The sequence below is a fragment of the Enhydra lutris genome, unplaced genomic scaffold (genome assembly GCF_002288905.1).
Source record: "Enhydra lutris kenyoni isolate GAN:26980312 unplaced genomic scaffold, ASM228890v2 scaffoldscaffold28, whole genome shotgun sequence".
Lineage (NCBI taxonomy): Eukaryota > Metazoa > Chordata > Mammalia > Carnivora > Mustelidae > Enhydra > Enhydra lutris.
Window position 1 is genome coordinate 25,293,606 of NW_019154112.1, and position 17,279 is coordinate 25,310,884.

The following is a 17,279-nucleotide window of genomic DNA, read 5'->3' on the forward strand; positions in this document are numbered from 1 at the left end:
ACCTGCCATTAGGAATAGAAATAAATAAAACTCATCTTTCTACATGTGTATTTATTTAATGACTTGTTAAGAAAAAAATGTTTTGTCAAAACAGAATCCTTTTATAGACAAATCAATTATGTGATTTAGGAATATAAGAAAATTCTTATAAAATAATCAGTTATAATTTCAATCTTGTGATTTCATGTGAAATAGATGAATTTCTCAAAGTATTGGACTTTATCATATATTAGAGTCAATTCAGGGAGCAGATCTCATAATAACTTTTTGTATTACGTTCTCTTGTTGTTGTCAGAAGTTGGTTTAAAATGTATTCAAGCTATAGAATAATAATCTTATAACTAGATAGTTGGCAAGAATAAATAAAAATTGTTTTAGGGGTCCCTGGGTGGCTCAGTCAGTTAAGCGTCTGCCTTCAGCTCAATCAGTCATGATTCCAGGGTCCTGGGATGGAGCCCCACATCAGGAAGTCGCTTCTCCCACTCCTCTGCAGCTCTCCCTGCTTGTGTGCTCACTCTATCTCTCTCTCTTTGTCAACTAAATAAATAACATCTTTCCAAAAATATGTAAAAATAAGAGTCTTGCAAAGAACATGATACATCAAGCAATTAATACATATTAAGAAGCATCTACTATGTTTGTGGTAGGCTCTTAATCCCTGTGGTAGTTTAAATAAGAGATATGATTCCTGGCCTTGAAAAATAACCCTTTAAGGGCACCCAAACCTACAAATTCTACATAATTTATCAAACCACGTATCTTTAGTAGCAGAGTGATTGAGAATAATATCAAGTAAGAGAGTGCTTATCTTATTTAGGGACAGCTCCAAAAATTTAGCAGTCTCCAGGGATCACTTTAAAAGACATTGTATCTCCTGAATCAGAAGCAGGAGAATCAAAATCAGAAATCTATAGACCTGGATGAAATGTGATTAATCAACATGACATCAACATGGCTGGGAAAAAAAATGTGTTAAAAGGACGAGAGTGAGAGGTAAAGTTTAGAAAACGGGAAGTGGTGAGTGTCAGGGTTTTTTATGAGAGAAGCCCACCTAACTATCTCATTTTAAAAGGACATATCTGTAGTAAAGACTGTTGTATCAGAATCTCAGAGCACATGTGTGTTAAGATCATGGAATTAATTCCCTTCATACTGGTTCCATGCTTCTGGAAACAACTCTTGATTTAACATTAGTGTTTCCATATTATATGACCATACGGAGAAAACATGTTATATAAAAATAACCCTTCTTTTATTTTGATAATTAAGTCTCTATTTAATAACTTAGTATTCAATTTAGTGATTTTATCTCTCTGAGTTAGAATAATCTGAATTTTCCGTTTTATCCTGTGTCTGTTTTCTACTTGTCTATTTCATCTAAGTTGTTGAATTTGTTAGCATGAGGTGGTTTGTAGTAGTCTCTTAACTTTTGTCTGTAGGATCTGTAGTAATAATCTTTTTCATCCCTGAAACTGGTGATTTGTGCTCTCTTTTTATCTTGATCTGTCTAGTGAAGGGGTTAAACAATTTATTGATATTTTCCAAGCATCAAATTTTAGCTTTGTTCACTCATTCTCTTTTTGTTTCTTTACCTCTTTTCTATTTCATGGATTTCTGCTGTTATATTTATTATTTCCTTTCTTCTATTTATTCTGGATTTGTTTTGCTTAATTTCTAAATTTGTAAGGCAGAACATTATTACTTTTAGACAACTCTTCTTTTGTAATATAAGCAGTTAACATTATAACTTTCCTTCATAGCACTGTTTTCACTGCATCTAACAAATTCTGACATGTTAGAATTTTATTATTATTCAGCTTGAAATGTTTTATAATTTTCCTCATAATTTTGACTATTATTATTATTATTGTTGTTGTTGTTGTTGTTGAGGCACAAGTAAACCATGTGGCCTGCTCCCAAAGCAACATTTTGGTAGTTAAATTTATTGATGTCATAGATAGCATTGGCACAGATTTCTAAACATATCATATGGTAGGAAGGATAGGAGGAGGCTAGATCATGTCCAAATATAGTAATTTTATTTTTTGGTTCCAGTCCTGAGGCTAATTTGATGACCTTGCAGTTAAGGGCAAATTAAAATATCTTGAAAATAATACAAGATAACTTTGTGAATATCAATTTTAAATCAATGGAATTCTGATTGTTGGAAGTTAAAATATCCATATGGATTTAGAACAAGAATGGCTTGTGTTTCATAGACAGGAGGATTAGAAATGGTAGGAATAATGGATAATGCTTTTTCTCTAAATTCGTGATTATCCTGAATAATCCTCAACTTGTGCTCTATTTAATGGCAATACTCCCCAAATTACTACTTTCTTCTTTTCTTCTTCTTGTACTTTTTTTACTCTTCATGTTTAAAGAAAAGAGAGAACAAGAAAATGATATAGTCTGACATCCAAACTCTTTCACAACCTTTCACAGTAAACCTCTTCAATTTTAATACACCTCCATAAATTTTCCATTCCAGCCCCTTCAGTCTACCTCCCTTTTCATTGACTTGAATATTATTACCTCCTCTCCCCATCCTTTTTCCATTATGAAGGCCTTAGTGATTATTCCTTTTCCTTAATTATATGACTTATTCAAATCTTTTTTCACTTAGCTATTATGTCCATTTTTACCTTTATATAATACATATTATGTATTGTGTATTTTTGTTATTAATAACTGTTATTTAATATATGTATCCTGTTATTTAATATATGTATCCTTCGTATTTTACCCAGACTTCTTTGCATACTCAGTATCTAAGCACACTTAAAAAGTTTAATAAATGTTTCATAAGGTTACAGATGATACTAAGAATGATGGATTGCAAATCATCTTTGAGAAGTTGTGGTTCATATATCACTTACTTTCTTTTATTTTATAGGTACATTTAGAGAAGAACAGAAATGCACATACCGAGCCCTGATACAAGGCTACATTTGCAAACAGACTGACCAAGTGATCTTAATTCTTGACAATGCTGATGCCACCTGGGCCATGAGGAAGTTATATCCAGTTGTATCCATTACTCGTGATTTTGTTGACACATTTAGTGGTGTAAATTTCGATACTCCATGTTCTGCTTCAGGACCTGTATCTACTTTCTATTCCATTTTACCCACCAGAGAAATCACTAAGGTTTGCTTTGTGGAACAGCCTCCCCAAGTGTTGCGGTTTTTTCTATTGGGGAACAAAAGTGCCTCTAAGCTTCTCTTGGCTATATTCTACCATGAATTCCAGAGCCCCCGTGTTTTCATAGGGGAAAGTTTCATTCCACCCATTCTGGTTCAATCGACTTCCTCATTGCTGGATGAGTCTGTTGGTTCTAACTACTTTAGCATCTTGGATAACCTCTTATATGTTGTCCTACAAGGACCAGAGCCCATTGAAATACGCTCAGGGGTCTCCATTCATTTGGCCCTCACTGTGACATTTTCAGTACTAGAAAAGGGCTGGGATATCATTATCCTTGAAAGACTAATGGACTTCTTGCAAGTTCGCCAAGACCAAATCAGATTTATTTATGAGATGTCTGGCAATGAAGCAACCTTAAAGGCCATTGCTGACAATAAAGCAAAGAGAAAGCGCAATTGCCCAATTGTGAGTTGTGCCAGTCATTACAGAGTTGGTCAACGTAAACCTCTCATGATGGAAATGAGCTCATACAGTGTTCCACCAACCACTGTGGAAACTGTCTCAAAAGTGATAGTCATTGAAATTGGTGATCTGCCAACAATAAGGAGCACTGGACTGATTTCATATTTATCAAGTAACAAATTACAGAATTTGGCTCACCAGATTATCACAGCTCAGCAGACTGGAGTACTAGAGAATGTTCTGAATATGACTGTTGGGGCCTTACTGGTAACTCAGTCAAAGGGAGTCACTGGCTATGGGTGAGTACTAATTATAATATCATTTAAACAAGGGCTGATTTCTTGAGTGCATATTACAAATGTCAGCTGACTTCCATTGAATCATATAACCTGTCTGTTTCTTAAGATAAGAATAAAAACTTAGAGAATCACTTAGAGACTTAAATTATTAAAGTTTTTTTAAAATTAAATCTATATTCTTCATGACTATTCTATACCTTGGATGGCTGAAATGTTATATTTTGGTACCTTAAGGTGAAAAACATGTAGGAACAAATTTTTCCAAAGCAGTTTGTTTTCAGTTCATTTGTCCATTCTTTTATTCGTGTAATAAATTTAAGTAGTAGGCTTTGCTAAGGTGAAACAGATATGATCTTTGCCTTAAGGAACAGAAACACAATGTATCACAATTCCAATGAGCTACATGTTGAAAGGTGAGTACTGAGGAGGATGATAATAATTCTTCCTATGGGAACTTGGGAGTGGACTTATGTTTAGGAAAAGTTTGGAGGGATAACTAGTCATTTACTAGGGTAAATTACTCTCATTGGGTTTTATTTAGCCTAGGATTATAAAGCCCTTAAGAGGATGCCTTTGTCAAATTGTATGAGGCAGGAATATCCCTGTTGTCAACTATGTTTATGGCAGAGACCTGTGTAAGATCTGTAACATCCTTTGTGCTATGTTATTCTGACTGTGAATGCTTATGTTTTGGAGTCCTTCACCAGATTTTTGTTCAATAGACATTTCAAAATTAAATTTACCTGAATGTTTTTCTGAGCCTAGTAAATGGAGAAGCATGAGAAGTACACAATAAGGGAAGGCAAGTGTAAATTACTCTCAATTTTATAGATTGTGTTAGCTAAAGGATAAATTGACCAGCCCAAGTTCATCTATGGTTGTCTCTCATAAGGTGCAGACTATAAGTCTCAAGATCCAATTTTTATCAGATGCCAAAGAACCAAAAATGATAGCCTAGTCTAAGAGACAAGATGAACTTGTTATAATACTTAAGGAACATATATAAAACCAACCATCTCACAGATGAACACTGCTGGTTATAAAGTACTCAAGGTGGGCAGCATAGCTGTTCCTTATAAAGTTGTCAATGCTACTGGAAAATAAGCTCAAACCCATGTGCATTTTCAGTTGATACTGGGTCCCTGAAATAGGTAAAATTATTTAGATTCTGAGATATATTATTCAATGAATTTTTTAGAATATTCATATTTTTTAGATTATTCTAATGTTACTGCTTTTTCATCTTATTTGTGGTAGTACTAATAAATAAATAATTGATATTTAATGGATATTAGTTACTTCTGGTTACCATCTTCTATGGATATGGGATTTGCTATAAAATGAGAGTAAAAACAAAAAGACACACCTTCACATCATTAGGCATATTTAACTAGTACATTAATTTCCTTTTTAAACACAGTAATATATCCAAATGAAAGCTTAGCTAGTGTTTTTGTATCTTTTATTACCTGAATTACAACATAGATAGGTGTTCCTTTTCCCAACAGTACATGGATATGTATAGGAGATATGAAAAGAAAACCCAAGCAGTTTTGTTTTCCTTAAATTCTTATTGATTTGAAGGGCTTTAGGAATTGTTATCTTAGAATTAAAAAGTACTCTTTGTTACATGATTGCTCAGAACCTGTTGAATCTTGGATTATCTTAGGGTGCCTGAGTGGCTCAGTTATTAAGAGTCTGCCTTCTGCTCAGGTCATGATCCCAGTGTCCTGGAATCGAGCCCCTCATGGGGCTCCTTGCTCAGCAGGAAGCCTGCTTCTCCCTCTCCCACTCCCCCTGCTTGTAGTCCCTCTCTTGCTGACTCTCTCTCTCTCCATCAAATAAATATAAAATAAAAATTTTTTAAAAATCTTGGATATTTTTATCAACCACCAAACTGTCACCATGTTATTGATGTCATTAGGCAATAATGCATCATCATACAAGAATCAAGAACCTGAAACAAATGATGCCAATGCACCTTAGCTTATATTTAAATATCTTTATTCTTTACCCCAATAGCATTTAGATCCCACTGAGTTCTTATAAATATATTATATGCATGGCTGACTAGAGAGGAAAAGGGCCAATCCATTGCTAAATATTATTTAGATTTTACTGAGCTTTTTCTAATAGGCCATCATTCCCAAATAACTGATTTTTGTGTTGCATATAAAAAGAGACTCCATGAATATGTAGCCTTTATGTAGAAGGAGAGAAGAGTCAAAGAGTAGAAGCAATAGAGGTATAGCTGAGGAAACCCAGCAAAAAGAGTGGGTCCGACACCAGTTTAGGTACACACACATATCTGTGGGGGTAGCACTCCATTCTGAAGAGGCGACACAGCTTCAGAGAGGAGGTCACCTTTATGGCCCACCATCCATCATTGCCATCATGTTTTCACTTCCGACTCAGATATCTCTGATTTAATGTGAAGCTGCCGAACATGTATATTATAGCATCGATTTTTCTGTTGGAATGTGTTCTATTCCCCCATCTCTCTCTGTCCCTCTCATATTTTAAGAGAGATTTCAAACATAAGACAAAAAGTAAATCTTCTGAAGATCAGGAAAGCTGCTTCTTAAGTACATCTGAATAAATCTCTGCAGAATGAGAAATGCCTTGTCCTAAGGGATAGAATGAAAATTAGCAAGGTTTCCCATGGTCCAAAGAATTGCACAATATGCTAAGCAGCCCTGGAGGCCTGCGCAGGCCTGGGGCCAGCCCTGTTTCTTTCAACTTTGATCAGTGTCAGTTGGGGCTTCCATTGAACCCAGTGCAGAGCCATTGACAAGCTAATGAACTGACCTTGACACAGCAGAATCAGCCCCAGGATGCAGGCCTTTTCAGTGAAAACTACCAAGGATGTTCCTGAGAGGTTCACTCGTGTTAATATAATGGGTTTGCATGTGTTTCAACAAACTGAGGCCATATTGGGCATTTACTTTTTAAGGGGCATACTACCAGCTTACTACCAAAAGTTATTAACTTCTTTAATGGGGGTCCGGGTAGAAATGGAGTTCTCTCTACTTTTTAATTAAATAATGCAAAGTGAATTGGCCTCTCCTGGTCTTTATCCTCTTCAAGAGACATGTGGATTTAAATTCTGTCTGCTAGGCTAAGTCAATTCCATGAACCTGTTTTCCATCTTCCAAAACTTCATTGACCTCTGTTGTCAATACTTCTCTCTTCTCCTGCCTTCTTAACGTCTTTGTTTACACCATTTTTATTTATTTGTATTCTTTTAAGTAATTTCAGTGGAGTAGGGGACACAGAGATAAACATAATTTCAATCTGCCCTTTTTAAACCAGACATTCTGCACAGGAGTCTTATTTCTATATTCTGTCTTTTATCTGGAATCCTGGCAGGACATATTTTGTATTGCTTACCTTTGTTTCAGTAGGAACTTGATTTTTGCTCTCTTAAATTTTTTTTTTTTTTTTTTGTCAGAAAGAGAGAGAGAAAGCACACAAGCAGGCAGAGAGGCAGGCAGAGGTGGAGAGAGAGGCGGAGAGAGAGGCAGGCTCCCCGCCGAGCAAGGAGCCCGATGCGGGACTTGATCCCAGGACCCTGGGATCATGACCTGAGCCGAAAGCAGCGGCTTAACCTACTAAGCCACCCAGGTGTCTCTGCTCTCTTAAATTTTTTTCCTTCCTTTCTCCTCTTCTCTCTCCCTTTCCCCTGCTTCACTATAAACAAAATTTTAAAAATACCTTTAAAATAAATTAAATGTATCTGAATCTTTTATGGACGTTTAAATGTTGAAATGCCAAAGCTCTTTATGGTTGCCACAATTTCTAAAAGGGCCTCCCAAAGATGGGCTGCCCTAGTCCCAGGAATCTGTGAATATGGTCACATAGCCCTTCATTAAATACAGTATGTTCTGTGGTATGGTTGACCCAAAGACAGACTCTCCAAGATTATCAAGTTTGGCCCAAATAATATTGTGAGCCCTTAAAAGATGAGAGCTTCCTCCTGCTCTGGCAGAAGAGGAACACAGAGAGATTCAAGGTGTGAGAGGCTTGACATGTCACTGTTTTTAAGATGGAAGAGATCACATGGAAAAAAAAAAAAAGCAGGTGGAATAAATAGAGAATGGACCTTGGCTGATGACCAGTGAGGAAACATGGACCTCCAGTCTATAGCCACAAAGAAATAAATTCCACCCACAATCTGAGGAGTTTAGAAGTGGATTCTCCCTGAGAGCTTCTAGCAGTACACCTAGCCACACCAGTCTGCACGCTTGATCCACAACCCCCAAAATAATAAATTGTATTATTTTAAGCCACTAAATTTGTATTCATTTGTTACACAGCAATAAAAATCTAATACGCTGTCTCAAATCTGTTAATGACATTGCCAGGATCCTTGGCTCCTGAAAACAGATCTAGTGAGGGTGAGCAAGACACTGTAGGAGGGCCTGTGTGTTCTTGAGCCCATCATCTTAGTATAGAGAGGAGAGCTAGCTGAGACCATTGGTGAGATTAACAACAAACAGCCAACTGACAGTCTCCTTTAACATCTTCTGCATATCCCTAGGCACCTGCTCTCCATACCCTTAGGCACCTGCTCTCTAGGACACAGCTGTCCGGAGTATACAGGAACAGAATCTCCTACCAACCTGTGAGGACATTCTTCCCAAGACTGGCAGAATGTTCTTTCTGGAAGAGATTTCTGAATAACCAGCTTGTCTCTTTCCGCCTTCATGGCAAAACCACTGACCTGCCATTGAAGAATGTTTCTGTGCTACTTCTTCTTTTCGGTACAATACAAATTCGTTGCTTTGTTGTCAGGTGAATGGCAGAATTGTCGTAATGGTATTTCATATAGCTGGCTTTGTGGGTAAATGAGATGCTCTGCTTAGTCAAACTTTCCATTTAGTTAAACACTGTTGCTTTTATCGCTACATTTTAAATGCATTCATCCCTTGAACTGAAAACAAACAAAAAAACCACAACATATTATCCAGACTTATTAAACAGGAAATAATGTAAACCATTCTCATTTTTATTGATGATTCATGGTCATCATTAAAATTATCATTTATTTCACAGTCCTGTTTCTGCCGTGATACCTTTAGGGATCATGGCTCCAGATCACTAAGTCCTTGATTCTACTTCTGCAGGTTATGTTTCTCTGCTATTTTCCTTATAAACAAGATGTTAATTGTAATCCATTGCTGCAGTTGACATATCTGCATCTAGCCGGTCCCCATTCACATTCACATATAGTTCTAATTCCAAAATTGAACCCTGCTACCTCAAAACCAAGTAGTTAAGGTCTCTGTATGGGTGGTGAAGTTGTAGGTAAATATAATAAGGACTCGTACAAACTCACATTTCAATGTCTTGGATTTCCCAAGCAGTCATTGAACAGCTATTATGTCCAAAAAATTATATGGCTCCTATGAAAATCTAGAGATTTAAAAATTAATGAATAGAGAAAACAAACATTTGCACAAATATATTTTTTTTTTAAAGATTTTATTTATTTATTTGACAGAGAGAGATCACAAGCAGGCAGAGAGGCAGGTAGAAAGAGAGGAGGAAGCAGGCTCCCTGCTGAGCAGAGAGCCCGATGCGGGGCTCGATCCCAGGACCCTGAGATCATGACCTGAGCCGAAGGCAGCGGCTTAACCCACTGAGCCACCCAGGCGCCCCACATTTGCACAAATATTTAACAAGAATATATTATATTAAATCTAATCCTATATATAATTACAAAGTAATTAATTCAGTATGAACCTGCTTCACCATTAGTCTAGTTTTTCATAAAATTGACTTCAGTTATATTCACTTTAGTATATTTTTATCTTTATAATAATTATTAGGTTAATGCTTCAACTTACATTATATTCCCAAGAGTGGCCTAAACCCACTGTCATGCACAAGAAATGATCATTAAATATTTGTTGCAAACAGTGAAAATGTAACCTGTTTGGCTTCTCTGCTGTTCTGATACTCCTGTGTAGCCAATATCGTGTATTAGATCTCTTCCATCAAATAAATCTTGGATCTGCATTTCCCGGCCACTGTGTGACTGCTACAGCCCCCTAATGCAAACAGGATATTTTGAATAGTTCGTCTCTGGTCCTAAAGAATGTATTCAGAGTTTCCATTATCCCAGATAAGATAGTCATGATAAATTTATTATAAAATATTATTTTAAATGAGTTTCTATCTAAAATATTTAGGTTTTAACCATTGGGTTGACCTTGTGGGAAGATGTGCCAGGCTTATTCTCTGCCCATTTCTCTGCCTATTCACTACAGCCTACACCTAGGGTGGCTCAAGCCTCAATTCAAAATGAATAATTTCAAAGAACCACAGAGTTTAATAATAAGTATTAAAGCAGAGCAAGAAGCATACCAAATGAGGAGTATACCAGAACTTGAAGCTGGCCAGGCCAAGATAGGTAGTGGCTTTCCAGAGGCAGGTAAAGACCTGAGAGCAGAGGAAGTACATGGTGGTACTGATTCGTCATCGTGTTACTACAGTAACGTGTGCTGGCTTCTTACAGTGTGTTGGGTTTGGACACGCTTCGTTATTGTGCCATAAGGAAATCATCTGATCACAAGACATTTCTCCCCTCTTCTCTCCCTAGGAGTTGACAGCAGCTAAAGGCATCTGGCTAAGTTTAATAGGGAGCATAAGGACTGGGAAATATAAGTAAAATGGTATGTGTATACTCTGAGAGATAGCCAGGAAAGTCATTCTTGTCTTACCAACTATATGGGGTGGGGGGATGTGTGAGAAGAGGGGACTGTGTTCCTGAGGGACAGAGGTCATGGTGTTTTGTTTATCTCTGCACATTCACAGTACCTAGAACATTTGTCCAGAGTAGAAGGGTTAATGTGTTTTTTAACCTGAATTGACTGGAGAACTTACTTTCTTCTTCTAGGGTATGAAATCTTGCAAACTTCTTTGGAATTCAAGCCCCCTCATGGCTCATTAAGCTTCTGCCCTATCTAGCCTGGTTAAAACAGGACTGATTGAAAATGCAGGACCCCTGAAACATTTAATCAAAACATGGGCACTCTCACAGGAACCTGAGTGGGTCCCTTTGAGGAGGCGAAGGTTGAAGAAGGAACAAGGAAGGATCTCTAATGCCCCTACCTTCAGCCCACCCCCCTGGGTCTTGCCCAGAGCCAGCTTTCATTAGGCTTTATTTCTTTGTTTGCTAGGTTTGCCATGCAAATAGAAATAATCCTGTCCTCTGCAGAGTAAGTGTTTCAGGATCTGGCAGATTGAAAAGCAAGAATTGGCATGAACAGTGGTGATCTCTGAAGTGGAAAAATGTCTGCATTCTCTTGTTGTTTGTTGTTGTTATTGTTGTTGTTTTTTAGCTTATGTTTAAGCATTAAAGGGGAAAAAAAATTCTTTCACATACCCGATTGGGTATTGGAAGCCGTTAAATAGTGGTTAAAACTGGGAGGGTTGGAGGGAACTTTCCTCCCCCATTCTTTAAAGTTTGGCTGTAGGTCCTTCTGCCCGCAGGCTACAGTCACATTAGCAGTTGGAAATTGGATAACGACAGCACAATGACAAATCCAGGTTGCTTGCAATAAGTTGCTAATCCCTTTGCTTTAATATCGGAGCAGCATATAATGATGTTTGGACATCACTCCAGTTTACTGACGACCCCACTGGGGCCAGCAATAGAACCTTACAACTGTCTAACAAGACGTCAGGTGACTCCCGTCGTCACAGCAACGGACACTGGAATCTAATCTTCCCTCCATCCCTTCTAGCACCCAATAACGCCTAGATTATATAAGTGGCCCATCATTGCTTGGTAACTTGAATCAATTAACGTTAATTCGCACAATGCTATGATGTATTGTGATCACTTTCATTTCAGGGAAGGGGGAGAAATTGCTATAAGTCACCTAAAATGAGGTTGTCTGTGGTGCTGAGGTATTAATTGGGTGTCCATATTAAATGCAAAAGGAGCCCCATCGTGAAAGGAAAGTGGATGAGTGACTCTCTTGGCTGCTATTGACCTATCAGAAGAAGACAGTGCCCTTTTCCTTTGCTTTTATCTATTACAGTTTTCCCTATTGCGTGTCAAGTTGATGTATTATAAAAAATTCATTTGGTGACCTTTCACCCCCTTAGCAGATTAAACAATTTCACTTCGATGGCATCATTAACAGGACCCTGCATTTAATGATGATTTCTCTAAAAGGCCACGGAGATTCGATTTTAAGCTAACAGATTTATTGCACTATTATAACATATCGTAAAAAACTGTACCACCTACGGTCAGGTTTTAGGATAGAAACTGCTTAAGAGTTTATGTGGAGCTTAAAGTGGTATTACCTTGGGATATGCTGTAGCAGCAAGTCTCTGACCTCCAGTGAGATGCTGTTTACATTTAATAAGAGATGTTTGCTCACAATAAACTTTAAAGTGTGTCAGGGACGGGCCTTTCAGCCAGCGCCTTTTCAGGCAGTTGGCTCCCATGTCTTCGTCTCTAGACATCAACGTGCTTATGTCAGGATCTCCGCTGGAGTTTTTGGCTTCCCTAAGCCCATTGCTAGCCTGCACCCCACCCCACTTCAGAAAGCGTTTAAGAAATGAGTTAGGGGGGAAATAGGATCCGGTAGCAATGTTAGAATTTTCCAATAACTGGGGCCATGGAAGAATAGAATTAATAGCATGGCTTTAAAAAAATCTGATTTAAATTGTTCCCCTTAAGAAAAAAAAAAAAGGAGAAAAAAGAAAGGCTTTTTTCACTCAGGCTAAGCAAACTAATAAATGATGATTAGGCTGCTGTATGCTGAATTCCCAGTGAGTGATTCTAGCGCAGAGGTCCTGCCGTGGCCCATAGACGACCAAAGGGGATTCTTAGGACCACATCTTCCCACCCTGTCTCCATTTCCCAGGATTCTCCGAGGAGCAAGAGAGAAAGTGCTCCCTACAGAAACTTCATAGTTCGTGATCCATAGCATCTGCTCTGCTACTCTTTCCTCTTTTTAGGAATAATTGTCGTCTTTGCCTGATATACACCTTCCATGCCAAATAAATATTTTATCCTTTTCTCCTTAGATGAGAGAGGAAAAAACAACCAGTTGGGGGGATAACGTAGTTGACTTACGAGTATTTAATTGGGACAGGGTAGGCTACTTTTTTTTTTTTTTTTTTAACTCAAAACCTTTTTAGAACTGACCTAAGCTGTTTTGAGAGTAAGTCAACAATGGGTGCTCTATACTAGGGTAATACATGAGATATGTGATGTCTGTATATTTCCACGTACTTGCTAAAAATCTATTGCCTGACTGTGATGTATAACATATGATAGGCTTAATAAGACAGTAGATATAGGGGCGCCTGGGTGGCTCAGTGGGTTAAAGCCTCTGCCTTCGGCTCAGAGGGTTAAAGCCTCTGCCTTCGGCTCAGATCATGATCCTAGGGTCCTGGGATCGAGCCCCGCATCGGGCTCTCTCCTCAGCAGGGAGCCTGCTTCCTCCTCTCCCTCTGCCTGCTTCTCTGCCTGCTTGTGATCTCTGTCTGTCAAATAAATGAATAAAATCTTAAAAAAAAAAAAAAAGACAGTAGATATATAACCCGTGTGTTCTTTAATAAAGCTAGGTTGCTCATCAAATACACCGAAGCTTTGGGAAAAAAGATGTTTTGAGGTATCACGAACCATTTATTTTATTTTGTATTTATTGTATTTTATTGCTAAGTCACATCAGCAATTAATGTACTTGAAAGAGGTGAGAAACAATATAGCTCATTGGTTAACTGCTCTATTTTTTTTTTTTTTTTTAAGATTTTACTTATTCATTTCACAGACAGAGATCACAAGTAGGCAGAGAGGCAGGCAGAGAGAGGGGAGGAATCAGGCTCCCCGACGAGCAGAAAGCCCGAATCGGGGCTCGATGCAGGGCTCAATTCCAGGACCCTGGGACCATGACCTGAGCCGAAGGCAGGGGCTTTAACCCACTGAGCCACCCAGGTGCCCCTGGTTAACTGCTCTAGGCCTTGATCATACACTTAACCATTTGTCACACCTTTGGCAAGTTACTTAAGCCCTTTGGGGTGTCAGTTTCTTCAAGTTTAAGTTCAAGTTTAAGAAGTGCATTAAATCACAGTGTTATTTTAAAGATTCAATGGGTTTACATGTGGAAAGCTTAGAATAGTACCTGGTACACAGTAAGTGCTCAGCATATATGAATTTTAAGTTATTATTCGCCCTAAGGGCTTCATTCAATTAAAATAGATTAATCAATCAATTCCATAGTTACGTAGCCTATTCAGTGCAAGCACACTGTGGAGAATGTGAATACGGAAGGGTTGTTGTGAGGGTTACGTGAGCTATTCTATGTAAAAGAGTGTTGTTGCCCGAATTGCTCTTAGGCATCTCTTCCAGTTCTTTTCGGTGACATCATCTTGGTACCACAGAATCAGGCATCCTCAAAGTCTTTATCCCATAAAAATTGGAAAACATCACAAATCAGAGCCTTTTGGGGGAGAGCTGGTTTACGAGCAAACTAGTGGACATATCTGCACCTTCTAAATATTTTAGTCTGATACGGCATTTTTGGGGTGGATATTAATGAATGGTGATAAAAGTCTAAGTTCATAATTTGTGCTTCTTCCCACCCCTCCTGCATACCCAGTCCATCCTTTACCAATGCTAAGCAAACATAAAAAGTAAACATTTAATTATTCTTGAGTTGTAAGGTCGTATTTTCTATATACCACATTACGAAGTTTCTAGAAACAATAGCAAATGCAAATATTTTCACTGGGTAATAATGCACTTTAGCAATCGTTCCTGCCATGATAGCTGTAACCTTATGGATGTATTCTCTTTTTTGTCAACACATGCCAGAAATACAACCAGTTTTAAAACTGAGAACTTGATATATGTTCGGCCGTATGCTCTCTCGGTCCTGGTCCAGCCTTCAGATGGAGAAGTGGGAAAAGAGCTTACAGTACAACCACGGCTCATTTTTCTGGATAAGCAGGTAACTGGTTCATGGGAACAGTGCCTATTGAGAGCTGGGAGCATGTCGTGTCTGGTACACGTCACACATATACCGAGTAGCCCCCAAGTACTATCAGCTGCACTGAGAACCTCTACAGATTTTGTCGTCTGCCGTCCACCTCACAGCTGACTTCCTTCCACTTTCATGAGTGCCCAGAATTTGATCAAGAGTAAAAACAAAAGTCTAATGCTTTTCCTCAGCAACTCCTTGAAGCGGGTTTCTTGTATCTTCTGGAAATCTAGCCTTTCCAAAGAAGTCATTTCGTATGCTAATGAAAGAATGTCTGCTATCACATCTGCATTACAGTTTTATGTTATTGTAAATGATTTCTCTTATATGTGGTTAAGTAAATCATCAATGAAGGCGTCTGTGCTTAATTCTGATTTTAGTGTCCATGCCTTCTGATTCTACTTTACCTTTTCTGTATTTACTCAAGTCATGGGGGGAAGGAAGGGAAATATGGCAGTTAAATCAGCTTTCTATTCTTTATCATAAAAATGCACCCCTGACATGTTTGTGCGTGGAGGAAGCCTGTAACATTGAGGTCCACACTTAGAAACCTGGCCCTTCTGAGGGAATCTGGCAGTCGGCTGGGTCCTTCTTCTTTTTCTCAAACATGGCTTCCTTGTTAATCTTCAACATGTAATGCCACTCTCTTCTTCTGTAAAGTTAGCTTTCCTTTCTCCTCTTCATTAACCTGCCTCAACTTCTCCTTCAATAATCTCCATTCTCTTTTCGCGATGAGCTAATTTTGATATATTTTAACACAAGAGAGAAAATATTCATCACTTTCCTTCCTTTGCCTGTCTTTACTGAGTTGTGTTTCATGAGTCTGATTTCTTTTCTGTTTTAGATAACTTCACAAAAATTCTCTTCTCAATCCAACTCCTCCCATCCTGTTTTTTCTATTTCCAGAATCGGAGAATAGAGTCCTTGGGGCCCCCCTCAGAGCCTTGGGTCATTTCTGTTTCCCTGGAAGGGACATCAGATTCAGTGTTGAAAGGTAGGTCCTTGTGACATTCAGACACCTGTCACTACAACATCTGCAAGAAAATGTTTGTAGCCATTAGAATTCCTAGCAAGGTTGGTAATAGTGTCTTGGGTAATTTGGAAGAAATCTCCTTTATCCCCAGTCTACAATGCCATATCTGTGAAAAGCAAGATTAGACTGGCAGTAAATACTTAAGGAGCCTCCTCCTCTTCTCTCCTTGCATGATGAAGTAGCACTTTTGTCATAACCATATCCCCAATATGACATAAGAAAAAGGGCATGTCCCCCAAGACAAATGATTCTGGTACAGTATCATGGACTGGCCCAGGGAGCAAGGCACAGGTATGATATGGTTCTTTTTTTTTCCCCCCTTAAGATTTATTTATTTATCTGAGAGAAAGACAGACAGATAGACAGAAGGGGCGTGAGGTGGGGGGGGCAGTGAGAGAGGGAGAGAGAGATTCCAAGCTGACTCCCTGCTGAGTGCAAAGCCCACACAGGGGCTCAATCTTAGGACCTTGAGAGCTGAAATCAAGAGCTGGGTGATTAACCAACTGAGCCACCCAGGCACCCCTATGATGTGGTTTCTATGGGGAAATAGAAACACTCTCAGGGTTATGAAGAAAAAATACAATGGCAAATGCAAAGCACATGGTCCAGAGCAGGTCCTCAGAGTTTAATTTCCCCTCTCCACCTTTCTTTGTCCTCTGTTGCCTTCTTGTTCAGTCCTAGTACCACTGCTAGTTTCATTTACTTTCCCTGAAGTTGTGCATATAAAAACAAAAACAAAAACAAAAAAAAAACCACCATTGCATTCTTTGCCTGTATGAGTTTGACTATTTTAGATACTACATGTAAGTAGATTCATACTGTATTTGTCTTTCTGTGATTGGCTTATTTCACTTAGCATCGTGTCTTTAAGATTCACCTGTGTTGTTGCATATTTCTGAATTTTCTTTATTTAAGACTGAATAGTATGCCATTGATGCACACATTGCCTTTTTTAAATCTGTTCATCAGTCGACGAACATTTAGATTGTTTCCATGTCTTAAGTAGTATGAATAATACTGCAATGAACATGGGGGTTTGGATACCTATTTGAGATCTTGATTTCAATTATTTTGGATAAATACCCAGAAGTGGGCTTGCTGGATTATATGGTAATTCTATTTCTATTTTTGTGAGGAATCTCCATACCGTTTTCCATAGTGGCTGCCCTATTTTGCATTCCCATCAGCAGTGTATGAGAGTTCCAGTTTCTCCACGTCATCACTAACACTTACTTTCTTTCTTCCTTCCTTTCTCTCTCTCTCTTTCTCTTTTTTATAATAGCCATCCTAATAGGTGTGAGGTTATATTTCATTGTAGTTTTAGTCTGC

General features: G+C 38.3%; 1 protein-coding gene across 1 annotated transcript in view; it reads left to right on the forward strand.

The window, feature by feature from the left end:
* Positions 1 to 17,279, forward strand: part of LOC111152224 (PKHD1, fibrocystin/polyductin) — a 459,207-nt gene that overhangs the window by 408,974 nt on the left and 32,954 nt on the right. Inside the window, exons 61-63 of the mRNA XM_022510630.1 lie at positions 2,897 to 3,908; positions 14,752 to 14,887; positions 15,824 to 15,911. Of these exons, the coding sequence (XP_022366338.1) occupies positions 2,897 to 3,908; positions 14,752 to 14,887; positions 15,824 to 15,911 (1,236 nt within the window). The remainder of the gene's footprint in view (positions 1 to 2,896; positions 3,909 to 14,751; positions 14,888 to 15,823; positions 15,912 to 17,279) is intronic.